At 38.2% G+C, this 22022-nt stretch overlaps 1 protein-coding gene across 2 annotated transcripts in view; it reads right to left on the bottom strand.

The window, feature by feature from the left end:
* Positions 1-22022, bottom strand: part of LOC135467833 (estrogen-related receptor gamma-like) — a 56584-nt gene that overhangs the window by 12716 nt on the left and 21846 nt on the right. For both annotated transcript variants that reach the window (XM_064745718.1, XM_064745719.1), the window contains exon 3: positions 3201-3317. In XM_064745718.1, the coding sequence (XP_064601788.1) occupies positions 3201-3317 (117 nt within the window). The remainder of the gene's footprint in view (positions 1-3200; positions 3318-22022) is intronic.

Raw genomic sequence — 22022 nt, 5'->3', positions numbered from 1 at the left:
TCTACACCATCCACCCATAACCCTACCCTAATCCAATAAACACCTCCTCACATGCCAGACTATAAGACCAAAATTCCAAGGTGTCCATCAAGGTCTGTGTCTGACAAAAAGCTTGTCAGCTTCAAGTACAACCCTCATTTGCATAACATGCTAGGTAAAAACAAATGATCCAAACTGATGTCATGGGCAAATGCCAACACTAGCTCCTTTATCAAAACAGTGCTGCAAGAGATTGGCAATAAAATCCAGCTTTCCACTGGTACAGCAAATGTTCCCAGAATGGGAGAAAAACTGGTGTTTTGCTGGGGAGTATAATTTCCCAAAACACTGGTGGAGATAATATTGATATCCATGCGATTGTGTGAGTAAAGCTTTTTGCAAAACATTCAGATGATATAGAGTTTTCTGTCACAACACATACCACTGGCACCACATTCCTGGCAAACCTCTGTTACCCAGACTGGTCATGTCAGGAAGCACAGCATGGGTGAGTGGTGATCTGTTGATAGTGTTGAGACTGTAGAGTGGGATGCCTCCTAGCTTTCCCTAAAATACAACCACAGCCCAGCCAGGTCTTCTGTACCTGGAAAGACGCTTTCTCCCAACAGGCCAAGCATTAACCTGGCAAATCAGCAAATCTCATTTATATCCGCTCAGGCCTAATGTGTCTTGTGCGGGAGTTAAGACAGGGAATTCTCTGTAGTATGAATGTAATTCCACCCACACAAGGGATTGGATCATTACAACTGAAGCAGTAGCAGTCAAAAGAATCATACATTTGTCGGATGGCAGACTTTTTCATAGCACATTTTTTTCTTAGCAGCCGGATGTGAAATGATATCTTTCCAGTCACTGTTTGGAAAAAACGGCCATAATACCTCCACAGCTCATCAATGCTTCAACTTTTATTACATGCACAATGTATTATAATAGCTTCATTAAATCGCAAGTGTATTTTAATTCGTGTTTGTTATTACGCCATAAACATGTTTATGTATGCAGTAAAGAAGTTTACAGTACTTTATGAGGGCATCTTAGCATCCTTTTTACATGTTAAACTCAAGACATTTAATATGTATTTTCAATTTCTGATATAGCAAATGAAGGAAGATATATACAATTTGTTTTTGCACAAGACAGGCACATGAATTTATTTATTTATTTATTTGATTGGTGTTTTACACCATACTCAAGAATATTTCACTTATACGACGGCGGCCGGCATTATGGTGGGTGAAAACTGGGCAGAGCCTGGGGGAAACCCACGGCCCCCTGCAGGTTGCTGGCAGACCTTCCCACGAACGTCTGGAGAGGAAGCCAGCATGAGCTGGACTTGAACTCACAGCGACCGCACTGGTGAGAGGACTCCTTGGTCATAGCGCGCTAACCAACTGAGCCACGGAGGCCCCGTCAGGCACATGAAGTCCAAGAGGACACAGCAGTGCCTTTACATAATTTCTGATCTTGTGCCAGGGTTATAGGATGTACAACGGAAAAAATTCACCTGGAGAACTCAGGGGATGAATTACACTGAAAACTATCTTCAAAATACCAAATAAAGGATTACAAAAACCTATCATTTCAGAAATTCATCTCAACATATGAAGCTCATTAAGGTCTGGAGCTATACATGTAGTAGAGTAATAAATAATTATTTGAATTTAAGGGATACCTATTTACCAGAAAAGTGTTCTACACCTTTACAACATAATAAATTGCAGGTTTGTGGTAAACTGGAATGTTTGCCGCGCCGCATTTTGACTGGGTTAGCTATTCTGGTGAATTGCACCATGTGGTAAGCTGTTTTGGAGCAGAGAACCAGCAAAAGCTTTTCAACAGTTGCTCAAGGATTGTCTCTTGCCATTCATCAAAAGGCTGAAGCAGTGTGGAAAAGGCTTTAACAAATCATCCAGCTAAGACCTTTAGTCCTCTAACTGCCAGTCACAATGATAATCAGAAGAGGCGAAGATACAATTTCCAAGACAAGGGGTCAAACATGCTGTAACCCTGGCACTATGGCGTCTCTCCACAACCCCCATCACAACCACAAATGATCATCACTGAGTACAGCTTCACCAGAAATCGAGAACCAAACGATACTGGGTATGAGAGCCACAGACAGGATAAACGAATCTATAAACAATGGATCATAAACCAAATTATAGAACTTACTGCACTGCACAGATTGACTTCCATGTTTTTATGTAAGCCAGCATAAAAAAACACGACTGTTTAACTTGATATTTTATCTTTCAGCTTAGACATTGGCCCGCACATTGTTATATTACCTTTCCATACAGCCAGTATCATTTCGTTATGATATACATTTTCTGAACGACTTATCCTAATCTTCATATTTCTCACATTTCTCATCAGTCCAAGGGTTTTATGTAACAGCAAATCTCTGAGACCAGATCATTTCCAGACCACTTATGACAGTAGTGACTTAACCATGTAGGTGAGAGTCTAGTGATGGTCAGCTCGGGACAGGTTTGCGTCGTTAAATGGGAATTGTGGTTGAGAGCGTGACAAGACTTGGTGCAATTACTTTCGCTTGTTACGGCTCTAATGCCATCACTGGCAGTCCCGTTTGCGGAGGCACCAAGACAAACTAAACCATTTACACGGAACGCTTTCTGTGGGTAATGGCAGAACTCAGCACAATTGTGGGAAGACAGCAGGCACGTCCGGAGCGTGCCAGTCAGGCATTAGGGCCCGCTGAACTGTTACTATGGTGGCAAAAGAAGCCCCTGGTCGGCATGTGTAGATCATATGGTGGGGTGAATGTGACGGGATACAGCACCATGGAACGTGCGCATCACAGCATACAAGGACGGTAAACAAATCCAGAAAACAGACTAGATGCATCACACGTCTTGCCTATATGCAGGACATATACACTGAACTGATCTGAAGGACATAAATATATGTACACTGTAGCAATTAACTGGGGTATATTAGATGACTTAACAGAATATATCTAATTGTTTCCTACCATATATAATGTTTGGTGTATGCATATGTTCTTATTATGGAATTCTGCAGCATTTGGTAAACGTATGTATAATGCCATTTCTTGTTTTAGAATTTAAACATGCATATCTGCATCATGTTTTCACCAATCAATTGTATGAATGACTGCTAAAGCAGCATAAAACTTAACTGGGGGGAATAAATTAGGACTGATGTGCTGAACTGACCTTCTTTGAGCATACCAACGTTGAGACATTTTTGAAATCTACAGGCTTGGCAGGCTTTTCGTCTCCTCTTTGTTATTTCACAATCACTGCTGGCTGGACAAGAGTATTCAATATTACCTGAAATTGTGAAAAGTTCAGAATAAAAATCTTGGTAATGCACATGCACAAAGGTAATATTCTGCATAAATTAAATGATACACAATTTTCTAAACTACAAAAGAAAAAAAGGAAGCAGGACATGGCATACACATTCACACACAAACAGACTGAGATCAGTGTAACTGAAAAGAACAAGGCAGTTCTTGTATTTATTGCATTTTGGTTCGGCTTCGTACCCACAGGTATTCGATTTAGACAGTAGGGTGGTCAGAATTATGGGTAGGAGAAACACTGCACTTTGGCATGCACCTGACAAAGTCAATGGCTTTCAGCCCTATTTGAGACAGCGAGAGCTTGATTAGAGCACATGCACTCATTGGTCAAAACCCTATCAGCTGTGCTGAAAGAAATGCTTTGAAATGAATCAGTTGAGAGTCCTTTAGGGCCTACCTACATCACACATCTGTAAGACATCACCAGTTAATCATTTCCGCATAAGGAACAAAACAATTCTAGACAACACAAACAAAATCAACCCTGTTACTGCATCATATTACATACAAAGAGGCCACAAAACTTTTGTTGTTATTCAGTTTTAATGGTGTTATTTCCACTTTGCACAACTGCTCCAAACCATGTAAACAATATATCATAGGCTATTTGTCAACAAATATGAACTTCACTTCAGATTTGTGTCATCCCAAGAACAAGTGTAATCAACTGAAAGCTATTTCAAAACTTGGCTGAAGGTTGAAAACTGTCAAGTAATTGATCAATGATTGCATAGTTTAATTATTAAAGCAACCAACTTGAACAGGAAAGCTAAAGGGTTGATTCTATCTAATGGGCTCAACCTTGCTGAGGGGCTTTCCTGTAGAACAGTCGACTTTTGTATAAATAGCCTCCAGGGTTAGGGGATGTGATCTGTGACAAAATAATTCACCTCAATCGCACGGAATGCTTCATGTTTGGGAAGAAAGCTAAAATCAACCACATATATGTACACGTACCCGGACCTTCTATTCACTTATATATATATATATATATATATATATATATATATACACATTCATACTTAGACAGACCTTATGAAATCATATTTCTCCCTCACACCAGTCATACTTTTTCTTGTACTTTCTACAACATTGATAATCATATGATAAGAGTAGGGTGTCACCCCTCTACAGTACTGTATACGTATAGAATATAGGACCTAAAATTTGACCTATGCATTAAGTTGATTATTCTGCTGGATTCTACAAGTTGTATTGATCTCAGAATAGTGTTTTAGTCTTGGCATGGAAGGCAGCAGGGGGATATCTTACTTGAAAGTTTCAGCACCAAATTTGATTTATTAAAAGAATTATTTCAAATAATATAATGCATCTCCTGTGATATCAGACAATGCAATGTAAAATGAGCTTTTAATCAATTTTTGGTAGTTGTCATGTACGTCACCAAAATCTTTTTGAAAAAAAGAAATACCTATAAGAAGTCCACAGTATTAGTAGCAAGATAGGATACCCCAAAAACATCAAAGTACATGAAACAACAGGCAAACAATTTGGAATCAAGGTATTAACCTAGAGCAAATTACCGTTTAAGTCATTACCCCATTAATGAACTAGCTCTCCCACCAAACAGCTTTGCCAGGCCCTAATTCCTATTGTAGGTACTAATTCCAGTGTATTCCATGGGGATTCCCTTAGGTCCATCACAATTAACTTACACATATACAATACCAGTTCTTAGCCTAACATTCTCTTTTTAACAGAAACATGTTCTCCATGTACTGAACATGTACTATATGTATCATAAAACAGCACGGTCAGTAGATTAGTAAGAGGTGTCACTCCCAACTACAGGTGCGGGTTCCATCCCAGCACTAAATGCTCTCACTGTTTGAGGGACCTGCATGGTCAACTGATAAATATATTACACCAAATGGCATACAAGTTACTCTGTGTGTCACACACATGTTACGTATGTGTGAAATCTTCGCCAACAACTTACCAGAATCTTGGCACTCCTGTTTCCTCCACTCATGTAACTGACCGCCATCGTATATGTGAAATATTTTTGAGTATGACAATGAAGAACAATCAATTAAACAAGACAATTCTGGTTTTGGGCAGAGAGTTTTAGATTCCCCTGCTCAGATTGTTTGTGGGGCGTGTGCAACAATAAGCCATCAATGGTGCTTAGGTCTTGTTCACAAAGTTTTACGTTTGTTAAAGAAGAAGAAAAGCTAAAAAAAGCTAAAAACATGACAGTATAGCCTGAAAAAAGCACATTTTTTCTATCTGGTGGTGCCTGCTGCATAATTTTGCCATTTTTCCTCTCCATACACGTAAAGCCAGAAAACGGCAAAGCTGGCATAAATTGTTGAGTCCATCATGTCGTCCATCTTTAACACCGTGTAATTTATGCTGGGGGAGTGTTGCCTCTCAACCAAAGAGAGTCGTTAAAACTGCCGGCTTGTTCTTGTAAACTCAGAACCTATGTCCAACATCACTGTTTCCCAATCGTCAAGCGGAAAAACGAACTGTACTGTTCGCTACCTTCTGGGAAGAAGAGTTCTACTGGGAATGTACGCCGGTTTCCGACGGCAATTCTCCTCCTAACACAGAAGACTTCAGGACTGGTTCTTAGGCAAAATGGAGTCGCCCACAGCGGATTTTGGCACTGACTTAATTTATAATTTGTCAACTTGAGGTACATATTAGAATTTTTTATGGCAGGTACCTGCGAGGAAAAGCATACTCTTTTCAATGGTATTTGCCTGATATTTAAATTTTCTTCTCCTTTAAAGACAGCTTTTGTTTATTGCAAAGATCATCATTAACTTGGCAAAGGTTGATGGTTTACCATGGGCTGTCTGCTTTCCTTCACCCATCGTAAATGTCAAAATGAAAAATTCTTGAGAGTGTTCCAGGGACGCACAACACATTATTTTGTCTCGATCCTTCTCTGAGGATATTTCTGTGGCATTGACCTTTTCAAAAATCAACAACCACAGGTGTCTAATGGAAACACAAATCACCAAAGTACATCGTTCATTATAATTTCAATCATCAGATGTATAAACTTAGAAACACTATCCATTCTATATACCATTGGGCATACCATTCATTTAGTTGCACTTAAAACGCATTAATAATCACATAGGTTCAATACATGAAGACAATTTGTATCCGTTCAGAATACACTTGTATAAAGATATACATGTACATCATATCCTTGACTATCTAATGGCTTGGAATAGTGAAAAACCATTTTAAGAACAGCCAGAAGCTATATCATTCCTCTCTAAGGCTAGACTGTACTTGACACTGAATCTCTTCTCTGAAGTACTGAATGCACTTCTCTTCAAACAACTGAAATACGGTCGCACAGGAAGTGCATTAGAAGACCAACAACTATTGACAGAGTATCATTAATTAAGGAGCTGTAAACAAGGACTTCAAAGCATTTTCCTATGACAGTTATGAATTCTTATACATGTCCAAATGATGTAATTTAAGAGCTGGTGGAGGACGAAAAGATATCGATTCAGATTTAAGCTTTTCAATATCACATACACTACGGTATTTTTTGGAAGTATTGTTCATTGTAGAAAGCACTATCCATCAAACTCTTGCTGAAGTTATGTATATGTCATAAATGAAATAACCCTGAAGTCATAAGAGAATGCACAGAATTGCAGCAATGTAAATTATATGCATACACATGTGCAGATATGAAATAGCATTCATGTTATTCTGGTTATATTCAAATCATCCAGTATGTTTAAAGAGTCAGAATACATGCTCTTGTGCCTATTTCTATGCACATGCATTCTGGAGTATGATGACAAAATTTGATGACGAAAAAGTTTTGGAGCATAAAATTAACTAGCTTAGAAATCATGCAGGTCTCCTCTCCTTATATTATGTATAGGTTTCCTGGTGAAATTTTCCTGGTGATAGCTGACCAATACTGAACATACATGTACTTTTATACTGCGAATCACACAAATGGGTTACATGGCTATTTAGTCACTGAGCACAATTAGGGTAAATATACATATATACCCCATAGGTCACTATAACCGAACAAGCGGTTAAAATAGTGTTAATACGCCTTTAAGCATGAGGTAACAATAGTAACTGTCCTCACAGAAATAACGTCTTTGCTTGAGGACATCATTTAAGCCTTGATGCCTGATGTGTACAGGTCACTACTGAGGTTTACAGATTACATACATAACAACACCACTTAAGTCAGGTATCCCCCTACCACACGCCTGTTAACACATGTACCTCAGAGCTCTAATAGTTAACAGATTACATGGGCCATTAAAGAGGATAGACTTTACCAGAGCCCCCCTCTTGACAAAGAGTTCTGTGGAGGCCGAATGCTTCGATAACCTTTTTGACCCTTATTCAATCGAGGTTGTGTAGCCAATAATACTTGGATCAACAACAAGACGGGCTTTATATTGGCTGACTGCCAAACTATCTGCATGTGATACTATGGATGGCGATTTTACAGACATTGATAGTATACCCCCCACGGTACATTGTACATGTATGTATTCACTTAGCACTAAAGTGCTAAGGGAGACATTTAGGACAATTTTACACTTAATTTATATGAACATTAAGACAAAAGGGCAGACTGTTATACATCTGAAAATGATTGCTTTTTATCCCATATACGTCAGAGAATATGCTGATCAATCCATTTGGCATAGATACACCTGCTGGTTTTAGTTTTATACCTGATCTACATACTACCCAGACAAACACATACAATCAATGCTCTGTCAGATTTACTACCTACACCAGACACAAGTTACAAGTCAATAACCTTTTCTAATTCATTAACCATTGTTGTAATGGGCCACTATAGTCAGTGACAGCTGATCCACTAGTGTGTGTATGTGTCATGCCTGAGGAACACCAATGATATTCCCTAATCAAGCTGACTGACACAACCGTGTGGCTGCATTAATGTAGTCAAGAGCTGGTTTATATACACACACGCATGTGTGAACCACTTCATTGTGCTAGTGTTGAAATGGTTGCCATGATATTAGGGCAATTCATAAGCTGTCCCAGGCTCATTAATAATTATTTACTGATTGATGTTTCAGTCATGCCTGTTCTAAAGTACAAAACATGATAACAGGTTGGTATCTGTGTAACGCATCCACCTGAAGCAGTTTCATGATGGCAGCTAAAATATGTATGTGTTTATACATGTGGGTACATGAGCATGTGGACAAATGGTTTCAATATCAGCAGACAAGACTCAGATAAGTTATCAAACTGCCTTAACAAGGAAGCCAAATAATTTGGGCCATGCAGTCCTTCTTATCATTTGTTACCAACTATGCTTTACACACAGTTACGAGGAGATACCACATGTACACAATGGTAGCCACGCATACATACATTTTGATGTGCGAGTATTTTACCTGTATTATGTGATTTGTATATCTTTATTTATCTGACTGGTGATGACAACTCAAGAATTTTTCACTTAAAAGACAACAGTCAGGTTTGTGGGTGGAGGAAATTAACCTGACTTTTACCGCGTAAACCACTGCTCTTTGTCAGATATGTGATTTCTAAGTGATATATCAATAAGCGCTTCCGCCAACCCAAGAACAGGCTACAGAGGTACTTGATTTCATGAGCTGGACATATTTACAATGTCCATCTTAAACCAAGGATTGCAGCAGTGAACTCTATATTCAATTAGAAATTAACATAGAGCCTTCAAGTCTAAGCATCAAAATCCTGTGTCAGCCAATACAGGGCCCAATCTAAACCAACACATGTTCATCGTATGGTATTTTAGATGTGATTTATCATTTCCCAATCAAACTGTCAATTTTGATGGAATTTGGCAGCACAGTTAGCCCTGTGTTATGTTAGTATATTACGTGCCAGATGCTTCACTGAAAAACAAGCTTGCCTGTGTGAGACACAATAAATCATTGTGCCACGCTTACTGTACAGTGTGTGTGGATTCCAGTGAAACTCTGGAATCAGCTGTCCCACAGTTACAGTAAATCTGCATAGAAGATACAAAAATCTCCACATAAAACAAAAGTGGAAGCTTTGTTGTGTTTTTAAAACACATATGCCCCACAAAGCATGTGTACATATAATCAAGCCAGCCCATACAAGATATATGAGGGAATGGATTCCTGAGTGGAAAACAGCTTGTACAAATCTGAAGAAATGAAGAAAAAGTATCTCCACATTCAAAATGTAATCAAATCGAGGTCACTGGATTACACTAACAGACAGATAGATGTAAATCAAGATCTAAAAATCTACTAGGATAGGAAATAGTAATAAAATATAGTTTTAAATCGCTTTTATTTATTTATTTGTTTCATTGGTGTTTTTACAGCGGACAGCATTATGGTGGGCGGAAACTGGGCAAAGCTCGGGGGAAACCCACATCCACCTGCAGGTTGCTAAGAGACCTTTCCATGTATTGACGGAGAGGAAGCCATCATGAGCTGGACTTGAACTCACAGTGACCGTATTGGTGAGAAGCTCCTGGGTCATTGTGCCGTGCTGGTGTGCTAACTACCTCAACCACGAAGCCACCAAATCGCTTTTCAGTACTTTGAGAACATACACACACACACGATACAAAGAGTACAAGAGTATAGCGTCGAATAATTCCAAGTAAATGTACATAAATTTACACGGTCAAAAACATTCACATGTGTATGCTGGAATTCTTATACTCAGTTAATGGCTGGCTATGTGCGAAGACTGTAAATCATTCACCAGATCTGATCCTGAAGTACTTGATAATGGAAGCTGTATAACAAAGAACCACAGGTCTACTTAATGATGTGCATTTAAGCTCACATCTATCATATTCAAACGTGTACATGAATGTTCACCCAGCTATTGTTTATTTGCGTACATGTATGCCACCTGTGGGGTAAGGCAATTACACAGTTAATGGCAGAATCAATGGAGATCCATGTCCCCTGGGACGGCTTATTGGCTGGCTGATGTGCAGAACTAAAGTCACATTTACACAATATGTAAGGTTGACAAACCCTCAGTCCGGATTACTCTCAATATGCAGGCAATGCCTCCGGAGGGAGACGAGCAAAGTCAATGTACAATTGTGATATCAACTACATGTACTAAACTTCAATAATCACACACTTAATATTATCCATTAAACTAAATACACAAGTTTGTTTGATACATGTAATTATACTTTTTTTTATTATAATACAGTGAATGTGTGGTGGTAAACAATACATGCATACAATCAGAAATTAGCTTGAAAAATTAGCACTGTTTGTCAGACCAGTAGATTTCTACTGGTTCGGCTAAAATATACATCCTGACAATGTACCCTGTTACATTTGCATGGCATTTAAATCATGCTTGGATAAAATCATAAGTTTACAATCTTTCTCTAAATTTTATAAAAATTTAAATCTCTTCTGAGTACAGAGTATCTGTCCGTATCTTACTGACATAATTCTAATGTAAAATTAATAGTACAAGCACTATAACAGACTACATCTATCTACATAAAAGAACAAGTAGATGAACACGTATATGACAGAGGGAATTGGCTGGATGACTGGATGATTCTCAGGAAGCCACCACATGTCACCAGGAACTTAACAAAACATTAATCTAAATATCACAAAATCGGTCTATTGCTTAGAATCATTCCATATAATGGCAAAAGTGCATCGCATAAATAAGAAATAGCTGCCATTAACATGTTCACTGATGTGATTCCAAATAAAAACATCTATTCCCTTTAACAATTGAATTTACTTCAACGTTACTGCATGGCTCCAATAGTGATTTCCATACTAAGTTTTTTTTTTAGCCCTTTTCACGCACAGATAATGTAATTATGACAGAAACCGTGAACAAGAATACAAGCTAAAGGTTCTCTGATAAGATAATTAGATAACAGATCAAGGGAAGTAGTGTCAATTAAAACAGACAGTGACCCAAAATGAGGATGTTAATACTCATGCAGGTTTCAAAATGGCTGAAAAGTACAACCATAAAAGAGTGGCTGATTTAACTAGTGTGTGTGCTACTTATGCATTTGAATTAATATGCATACAGTACATAGTTCTGTACACTGAAAAGTGTACAACAAAAACTTCTAAACACATCTTTCACACACAATGAACAGGAACTTACTTTTTGAACACCACAAATTGTTTATTAGCATCAAAGTGCATACCTGTGCTTGCAAGTCCCCAGTGAGTATACACACAGCACTGGATACATTTTTGATTATCTGCGAATCTTTGATCTAGAAGCTCCAAGAGCATGAAGGCATGACAGGTTACATTTGAGCTGAAACAACCATTGAACCTCTGATGGAATTGGTTCACACCCAGCTCAAGACTATTTGTGCGCATCAAATGGGCAGAACTATGTGCCACAGGCTCTTGTAAACATTTTCCTGCCATAATGTTGAAATGTTATACCTGAACAGCAGAAGAAGAGATTGTACAGGTATGCATAGATCAGTTCATCTCCATACTTAATGTTAAATTGTCTCCAATGCTGAAATCTCACACAAAGTACATGCACACTCTCAAATTCAATAAGGTCATAATTCTGATGACAGGTAAAAGGTCATGATCTGGAAGAATGCATCTGGTTCTGGGTCCAGGGATTCATTTATTTGACTTTTAAGAAGAATCAATCAAATGAAATGAAAATAACTATTTATTATTTAGAGCAAATAGGCCAATTGAAACTTGGAAATTTATAAACATCATATTTCAGTTAATTCTTCAACAGTTAATGAGTTGAAATGTCCTGAACCATCAAAGTGCAGAGCTGATTTTTTCATAAATTTTGGAACATTTAATTTTTTGAATAAGACAAAATTTCATATGAAACCATGACAGCTCTGGTCAACAGATTTGTCATTCTGACAACATGTAACATGTATCTGGATAGCATACCATTTCTACATATGCATGGAAGATGATTCCAATTCTATCGCAGATATCTTATGTGACAGGCTAATTTTGTGAACAGAACAATAGTTGACAACTGTGAATGATTTGCTTAAAGCAATGATTTCCCTGTTTAATATGTAACCCTTAATGAGGATCTTATTAATAAACGGCATTAGAATAGCGTGACGGGTAGTAATCTCTGCCTGTGGACACTATTGATTCCAATACTTGTTGGGGTGTTGTTGCCTACTCAAGCAGGTCTCAGGTAGGTGTATTCTACCATTCACCATGGCACACCGCATGCCAACGTACCACAGACAGGTTTTATAATGGGAGATGTTCAGCCCTTAGCAATCAACTCTGACATGCTTAATCAGGGTCTTCATTTGGAGGAGGCTGCTCACTCTCCTGCGTCACCTTATTACGGTAACCGTCACGCAATCTACAGTCTTCCCCTTGCTCCCCTGGAAAAATTCTCAGACTATCCGTGTTCTATACCCTTAGTAAAATCAAGAGCAAATTTTGCAACAGCTGTGCCATCCACAAAGAAGTCCAGGTGGTCATGCATCCCAACCCCTTTTAAGAGAATGGTCCAGGTCAAAACATATGATGTCAAAAGGCACTGTTGCTAACAGAGCTGCTTGACATAACTAAAAACATACACAGTGCAAATTATCTTCTTTCCTGAAATGTGATAAAAGAATCCAGACTGAAATGCTGTTTAATTGACACTGTCTGAAATTTTTACAGACCTAACACACTAATCCCAGTAGATAAGATATCACTTTTTAGTTTGTTTTAGGCTTTATAGCATTATGTTGACCATACAACTAACCATGTATCCTTGGAGCAGTCAGTCACAAGGCTTACATATTTACATGTACAGTGTCCCTCACTGGAACAACTTGGCCTATATGTACATGCATATCTGTGGACACAAGGCCAAGAAGTATAGATCTATGGCCGATCACAGCATGCCATAGGGCCTATATAGTGAGAATTAACCAAGATGGCACCAAGACAGCTGATTACAGCGTCTCCACAGGCATGGCCTAATTTGGGCTTAACCTGGCATCTCCCATCAAAATGAGGGAATCAGGCTTACCACTTGATGAGCATAGTGCAGTAGTATTATTATTTACTTACAAAACATCTTGTGAAATTCTGTTGTCATGGTTATAAAAGAATAAATAGATGGTCTGTTACATCAGCTCTGCATGCTTTAGGCACCCACCCCATATTTCATAAAGCTCTTAACTCTTGGAGATCTTTACATTATATATCTTGGGTGAAGAGTGTAGTACATGTAATTTTGGCTGAATTTGTGGCCAGCCTTTTTAACGCGTGCCACTACCACTGGGAACTCTACAAATTTATATGGATTATCATTATGATCCAGCAGGTGGTGTAAAAAATCCCCCTCCATCTATTTCCCTAACTACTGCTGATATAATGACTACGGCGTTCAAAGTGACACAGCAAGCCATTTCCTGAAACACGACATCAGTTCTCTATTTTAATCAGCATAGCAACAGGATTTAAAACTCAGCTAACAGCAAATCAATAACTCCAATTACAAATCATCAGTACTTTTACAGAGTAATAATATGACATTCAAAGGCACAAATTTCACCACTGCATATTCTATAATACTGTGATATAACAGCTGTTACATAAAGCATAACCTATTTAACATGGCTTTCAGGTATCATTTAATGCTGAATTAACTTTAACAGTGAGAATAACATCAAAGCAACTAGCCATTCTGAAAGACTGACTGCTTTCAAATTCCAAGGCCAGTCACATTTAACTACATGCATGTACATCAATCAAAAAAGTAAACACAGAGCTGGTTCATTTCCCTTTCACTTTGTTCATCTGGTTGGTGTTTTATGCCGTACTCAAGAATATTTAACCTTATACTATGGCCGCCAGCATTATGATGGGAGGAAACTGGGCAGAGCCCGGAGGAAACCCACGACCATCCACAGGTTGCTGCGAGACCTCCTTGAAAGGATTCCAAAGTTTAGCATTCAGAAGACTCCATGTCTTAGATCACAATTTCAGGCATATACTGATTCTCACTACATCGTCTACATTATGCATCCTTAATAGTATGCTTAGTAGTAATTAATTAATTCCTTCATTTTAACTGGATACCCTAATTCTTCAACCTTTTCAGTCACCACTACGGCCAACATTTGGAACATTCTGAGAGAACTATGGTGTGTAGAGAAATAGTCTCTACAGTTTTATGAAGTTGACATCGTCTTTGGCACAAACAAATCAATGTGATATCCTAGCAAAAAGTTCTACTCAGAAATTTTCCCCTCTACCTGGACCAAGAATGTGAGTCTAGCAAATGCATAAATGAATTTATGCACGACAAGGATAAACTATGCGAAATCTCTCACACTGTCACCTGTTTCTTGTCTCCAAGGCCCCAAGGATAACAGACATGGAGCGAAAAGCCTCTTGAGAAGTACATGTACTTGTCAGGGAATGGGACTGAAACCAGATCTTGGGTGACTTTAGCCGCTATTGACAAGCACCTTTACTAACAACACAAACACATTGTAAATGCTGTGAAGTGTTGTCAGCATTATCATGTACATGTACTCATATATTATATCCATGGTTTTATTCTACAATACCCGCACAACTGCCAATCTTCTGTAAACTCACACAATCAGATTATGCATTAACCTTTTCAGTGAAAATATACATGTGACTTAGTTGGAAATTCAGGCAATGCTTATAATGCCAGGACAGAATGATGCAATTTGATAATGGGTTATTTGAGAAGCAATGAAATTTCAAGATTCTGATAAAGTACAATGCCAAAAGCAGAGTAGAAGAGCAAAAGGTCTGCCCAATCTTCCATGGTCCTTGCCATTTCTGCATATGAAGGAGACTCCATAAAAATCTATACACTAGCTATTGATTTTCCCCGCCTCCCAGCCCATTCATTCCCGGACCAGATAGAACAGGAGCTACTTTCAATCTTCAACTAGGTTAAGATTTTACCATAACTTCCTTCCACGAGCCAACTCTTTCACATTTATTATCATTAAACCTTCGGAAACCAATCAGGTCTATGCCACAATCAAGAAGATTGGGGGGCTAAGTTCAGGCTTTGTACTCTATCGTTATGAGCGATAAAATACTGGAACAGTTTTTGGAAAGAAGATTTAAAATTTGAAACAAAACAATTAGCTTTACATTTGGAAATGTAATAATGTAATTCACTGTTCAGAAGATTTATATGTTTGCTTTCTCCTTGAATTCAATGTGTAATGAGGCAAACCACAAAGCCATCCCCATGTGGTTCCCGTGTAACAGAGTATCTGGAGGCAGACTGTCCACGCCCAGTCGACTAATGAGGGTCTGCCTACAGTTTAATGGAGTGATTGGATTCTGTGTACGTGCGAACCAGATATATTCATCAGCCTAAAGAAAGCTTAAGTCTATAGCATTATGCGCCTTAAGACATCACTGCCTGATGATGAATGGTGAAGAGCACCCATCTTGATGTATGTACACAGCCAATGAACCAGCCGACAACACATTTCGGCTGTTATACCAGTCATCCCGTTGTCATACTCCATGCTACATGTGCCATCGTAGGTTCTAATGTGGAACTTGTAATTATGCCTGTAGCAGTGAGCTACATCATGTGTAGCTAAGACCTTGATGATGTACATGTAACCAGTAAAACTGGGAGACCTTGATGAAGTAAACAAGCAGAGTGAAACACACACCCAAGACTTAAGTCAGCTGGCTCACAAAAACAAAGCCTACCCACGATGGGATCTGCCAAATGGCACTACCAGGCAACGTCTCTACAAGTTTATCATTTGGAACAGGACCAACACTGATAATGCAATATTTGTAGCTTTTATGTACGCAATATACTCAAAGTTCTGGTACAAAGTAAATATATATGTACATCTGAAAAAAGCTGAATGAGACGTTTCATGTCAAGGTGATTTTGCTCTTTATCATGATTGTCTCGAATAACTCTTCAATCTATTCACATTATTTTTTTAATTTGATTGCTGTTTCATTATGCCATACTCAAAAAGGTTTCATTTATACAATGGTGGTCAGTTTCACGAGTGAAAGAAACTGGAGTGGCCAAGGTTAACCACTGACCTTTAGACAGTTACAGACAAACTTTCCCACATTACCACTATTCTCACAATGTACTGGGGAAAGACAAGTTGTCAACTTATGTTCAATGAATATTAGATTCAATTAGCCACGCAAGCTTTCTGGAGAAAGACACGGACAGTGAGTCCAAGGCAACGGACAAATTCCCTGTCCAAGGTCAGCTTTGAACCGGCACCGTGTGTGCCCTAGCAAATCAAAGACCAGGACCTTGACCATTCGGCCACTGCTAGCTCCCCTATTCAGTAAACACTGCATGAAAGTTTAAGACTATGCACCCAATTATAGGAAGTTTACATTGCACTAAGTTTAACCAGCATATTCTAAATGCATCACAAATATCAAACATGTACTTTTACACACATACACACCCAAAGGAATGAGATTACATGTACATACTACATGGACTGTCCTCAATCATATGACAAGTCTGATCTGTCATTATTTGTGGTACAAAGAAACCAGGACAACATTTCTGTGACCACCATCAAAAATATGTTTGCTGCACATAGCCTGACACTCCAAAAATTTCTAAAGCCTTTGCAGGGTATTTTTATAGAAATTTCTTTTTCAATCTGAACTTCATTAAAATCCTTTTTAATAAAATTAAAAATACCCTTGTCATTAGCCAGATAATAAAAAATCAAATTTCTTACTGCCACACCCTATTTTCTCTCATATGCTCAGGTTGTGCCCAACAGCTTTTTCTTTAATGACGGCCAGCCCAGTAGAGGTCACAGTAGAGCAGACAATACTTAACATAACCACTGTAGACATATTATGAACAGTGTAGGCACAAGAAATGTAATGCCACACAGGAGGTACATGTATTTTTATGAAAAAAAAGAGCTTTATTTGAATTCTCTCAGCTGTCCAAACCTAAACCATGTATCTTTTGTGACTACAAATTTAATATCTTCTGCTAATGATTAACACTTACACTCACACCTGTACATGCATTTTACTCAGAATGATGCTTGTAGCTAAGTACATGTACCTCAATGTAGGGGAGCTTTGAACAGTTCTCACACTCTCACTCACACGCTCACACACACACACACAGTCTCTCTCTCTCTCCCTCTCTCACATACACACACACACACACACGATCTCTCTCACACACACACACACACTCTCTCTCTCTCACACACACGCGATCTCTCACACACACACTCACACGCTTTCTCTCTCTCTCCCTCTCTCACATACACACACACACACACACTCTCTCTCTCTCTCTCCCTCTCTCACATACACACACACACACACGCTCTCTCTCACACACACACTCTCTCTCTCACACACACACACACACACACACACACACACACACACACACACTCTCTCTCTCTCTCACACACACACACTCTCACACACACACACACACACACACACACACACACACACACACATGCTTAACATTTTATTATATATTATAATATGACTGCAAATAAATTTCTGGAGAAGATAACATTGGAAGGTGAGAATGTTTATGTCATTTACATACAGGAGCGTATCCTAGTGCTCACACTCCAATCTTCCAACACCTTACCTGTGATGACTTGCTCACAAGTTGTCCAGGATAACGTTTTATGTTCACAATGACTATATCACATCCATTTGTCACCACAAAGTATGAAGATTACCATCTCCACAAAACAAGGTCAAAGTTTGTGCTCTTTAATGTTTTTAGCTTGACACTGAGATTTATACCCTGATTGCCATGTCGCCTCAAAAGGGACATGTATAAAGGTACTATTGTGTCAAATGCCTCAACAGAAATTTGACACAAGGTCAAGGTTTCTTGGTCTTCCCAAGGTATCACGTGGCGAGCAACCACACAGGTGATACCATTCCAATACAGGAGATCATGTTAAAGCTAACAAATTATCCTGACAAGGGTTTGAGAATTTCCCCCTTGTCCATTTTGTGCATATACATGTACATGTGGAAGGTTTAAAGCAGACCTTTGCTGTATTTCTGACACCTCACACAGGGGATGCTAAGAGGACTGTACATCAGAACAGAACACTGAGCACATTGATTCATGCTAACTTTTGATTTTTCTAAATAAGGTAACACTGCTGACTGCCACAGTCAGAGGCCCATTCTCACAGAGCATACCCTGGAGACTATCTGTTACATGTAGACAGAGGAGATATTTATAAGCTGGCATCACACAAATCACCTTTCAGTGTCAGGACTGTAGTATACTGGATACATAAACTTCAATATAAACATTGTACTTTGACATCTCACACCAGATTTTGATACAACTGACAGCACAGAATCAATGGACACATGAACGACATCACAATCTCTAAATTCAAACCTTTTTCTTTGCATAACAGCTGGTTGAGGAAATCTGATTTCTTGTATTATTCAGATTTCTCTTTGGCAACAGAAATACCTTCAGCCTTGGGGGAACAACTGTACCTTATGGAATTCCCAAGCAACAAGTTTTAGTGAACAGAGTTGCATATAGACATGACCCCTTGGGATGAACTTGAAATCACATTAGTGTCTTCATGGAAAACAAATCCCTCTCCATTTTTTATCCTGTTACATGTACATTTTTATTTCTTTTATTTTCGGACGGATACACGTGCTAATCACTGTGTCCACCTTACCACTGTGTTCAAACCTCTTGACTACGCTCCTGACAGGTTTCAGCACAGGATTAGGGCAACTGTGGAACTGTCAACTGCCACCTCTGAAGGTAAATGTTTGAAGTCTGACAGGCACTGTTCAAGTACCTTGTGATGTGCATCATCCTATACAAGTACATGTATATTCAGATCAATCATGTGTGCAGATTTAAGTGCATCTGTACCTCAGCACATTTTTTACATGGAAGATGAACAGATGTCATCCATCAACTCTCATACCCATGGAGGAATAGAAATTTGTTCACAGACAGCTATAAGGGTAGGTTAAATACAGAAGTGATTCATGCTATGTTCACGATACTTTGTAAAATATTACTCAAAATTAGACATATGAGGGGTATGTAACTTAACTGACAGAGCTACTATAATTCTTCAATAGTGTACTTTTTGTCAAACCTTGAAAACTAGACAATCCAACCAATGTAGTTTTGTTTCCAAGATCAATTTAAAAATGTGCATAAATTGCATGAAGATTTCCTTTCCTATTCAAACAGGTTGAGGAATTAAGGTATATGTTAATTTGAGGCAGTATGTAGAAACAAGAGTGTGGTTTATAAATAAGCGTACATGCTACACTTTCATTACATTATCTATTACTGCAAAAGCTATAAAATTCAAAATTTTATTTTCTCAATTTATAATGAGGATGAGATGTCATGCTAACTGTCAACTATAAAAACCTAAGCGGCTTTAAACCATTTCCTTTGTTTTAAGAATTTTAACCATATTTTTTTCTTTTTACGTTTTCAAATGTCATAACATTCGAGAACAATATATATATATTACATTGCAGTAAAAAAGAAATTCAAATTCTTGCATGATAACATTTTGATAACCTTGTAAGTGTATTGTACTACTACTGAAGTAGTAATGGACTAAGACTATAGAGTGTGTCAGAGGTTAAAATTTAAAATAACTGTACATCTTAGCTACCATGGAGAACAATGATTGCCTCTGTATGTTCATGAGGTTCACACAGTTAAGTTACTAAGGTGCCCTATATACACATCTATTATACCAGCACACCTGCAATGTAGGGCAAATTGGTTAAAGTACAGTACTGTACACCCAAAGTGAAGAATTTCTCAATAACAAAAAATCTCAGTTGTAAAGCGATCTTATACTCCTAAAATGTTACATACCTTTTTTACATACAATGTAAAATGGTACTCTCAACAAAAATACAGTACTAACCACTTTTGATAGGTAAATGATGTATAGTGTATACACATGCACTTAGCCTACACTTGCTGATGAACAAAACTTGAGTTCAAGGTAAGTCTTTCCTTGCTGCAGCAAGCTTTGTCTTAAATTTTGAGGTCACTTTTAGCAGGTAACCTCACCTGAGATAAATGTGTTACATAGTTTTGTGGCCAGCAGAACGTGGGAACTACCGAGGCCAACACTTCCAGAGTCGACCTCAACCTTGGTACTTATAAACTTTAGTGCACCTGTGTATGAGGGTATCCTTGGGTGAGCTAGACTCATATGCACTAACATATACTATTATACACTACAACTGTTACCAGTGCAAACATACATGATATCACTGAAACTGAATTTGTCATTTCTGACTCAATGTTTATTACATTTGCCTGAAACACATGTATGGAGATGGAAGAACTACACTTGTTTAAAACAGTCCATCATGTCCATACGGTTTTGTTCAATTTAAACAATAAACAGAACAAGCATCATTACAAATGTTTAAATTATTTATTTGCTTGGAGTTTCTTGACTTTCTGGTGGGCAGAATGGTTAGTGGGTGAAGAAAACTGAGGTGTAGAGAAAATTATAAAAATTATTACAAAATTATTGCATTTTCTCCTTTGAAGTAGGCTTCTCCCTCACCTTGCCTGAGCAGGTGTTCATGTGTTTTACATTTACAAACACCTGCGTGCGATTTAAGAAGTCCTCACATTCAAGCATTTCAAATACAAACTTGAGATGAGAAAAGCTGTAACAAAGTTTATCACTGAACTCCTGCTTTGTCATGCTGATTAAAAAAAAAAAACAAAAAAAAAACAGAAGCGTAATTAGACACACCATATCTGATTTCAATTATAATACAGCACAAAAAAAGCCTAATTTTTAATCCCATTTATGTGTAAAGTAGCCAATAACAAGTGTATGGGCAACTGCTATTACTATTATACATGTACTTGTCCAAATACAAATGCCTATTATACGATATGAAAGTCTCTGACAACCTGTCAACAAGTACATGCACATTATATATGTAGACGGTATCTTCTTTCATGGCACAGTCTGCATGTTTGCTTGTTGACAACGTTTGGATTTGCTGGCCAGGTGCCTATAAGCAAAATCTAGCAAAAATTAGAAAATGATGCACTCAAGGTCATGTGGCTGAGAAGTACTGTATGGAGTATGAAGTAATAACCTACCCTGTCCTACATGTACATATACATGAAGGTAAGCAATGGGGAAAAAGGTTTAAAGATCTTGGCAGAACGTACAAAGCAAACATAAAAGCCTTTAGTTAGGATTTAACAGGAGTTCTTGTCTTTTATATCAATTCACCGCCAAACATGCATGTATGCATCACACGAAGAAATCATTAGGGAGACATGTCATAAAAGTTCAATTATGAAGATGACATTTAGACATATTTATGATCTTGTCAGAAATATTAATTTTAACACAATAAACCTTTTACTGGGCATGAAAAACTGTAAATGAACAGCGATTTCTGTATGGCCATTATACTCAGATGATAATGGATGGTTTTCAATCTGCAGTCATCTTGTCACAATTAATATTAGCTGACGGCTGCATAACAGTTCCAGGTCATAGCAGATCCAGTTTAACAGGGTGTTGGGACAGAGCTGGAGAGCGGCAGCCTACAGTCTGGGCTGGAAACACTAGAATGACATGGAGGCCAAG

Source organism: Liolophura sinensis, chromosome 6, assembly GCF_032854445.1.
Source record: "Liolophura sinensis isolate JHLJ2023 chromosome 6, CUHK_Ljap_v2, whole genome shotgun sequence".
Lineage (NCBI taxonomy): Eukaryota > Metazoa > Mollusca > Polyplacophora > Chitonida > Chitonidae > Liolophura > Liolophura sinensis.
Note: the sequence above shows the minus strand (reverse complement) of the source record. Positions and strands in the feature narration are given on the sequence as shown.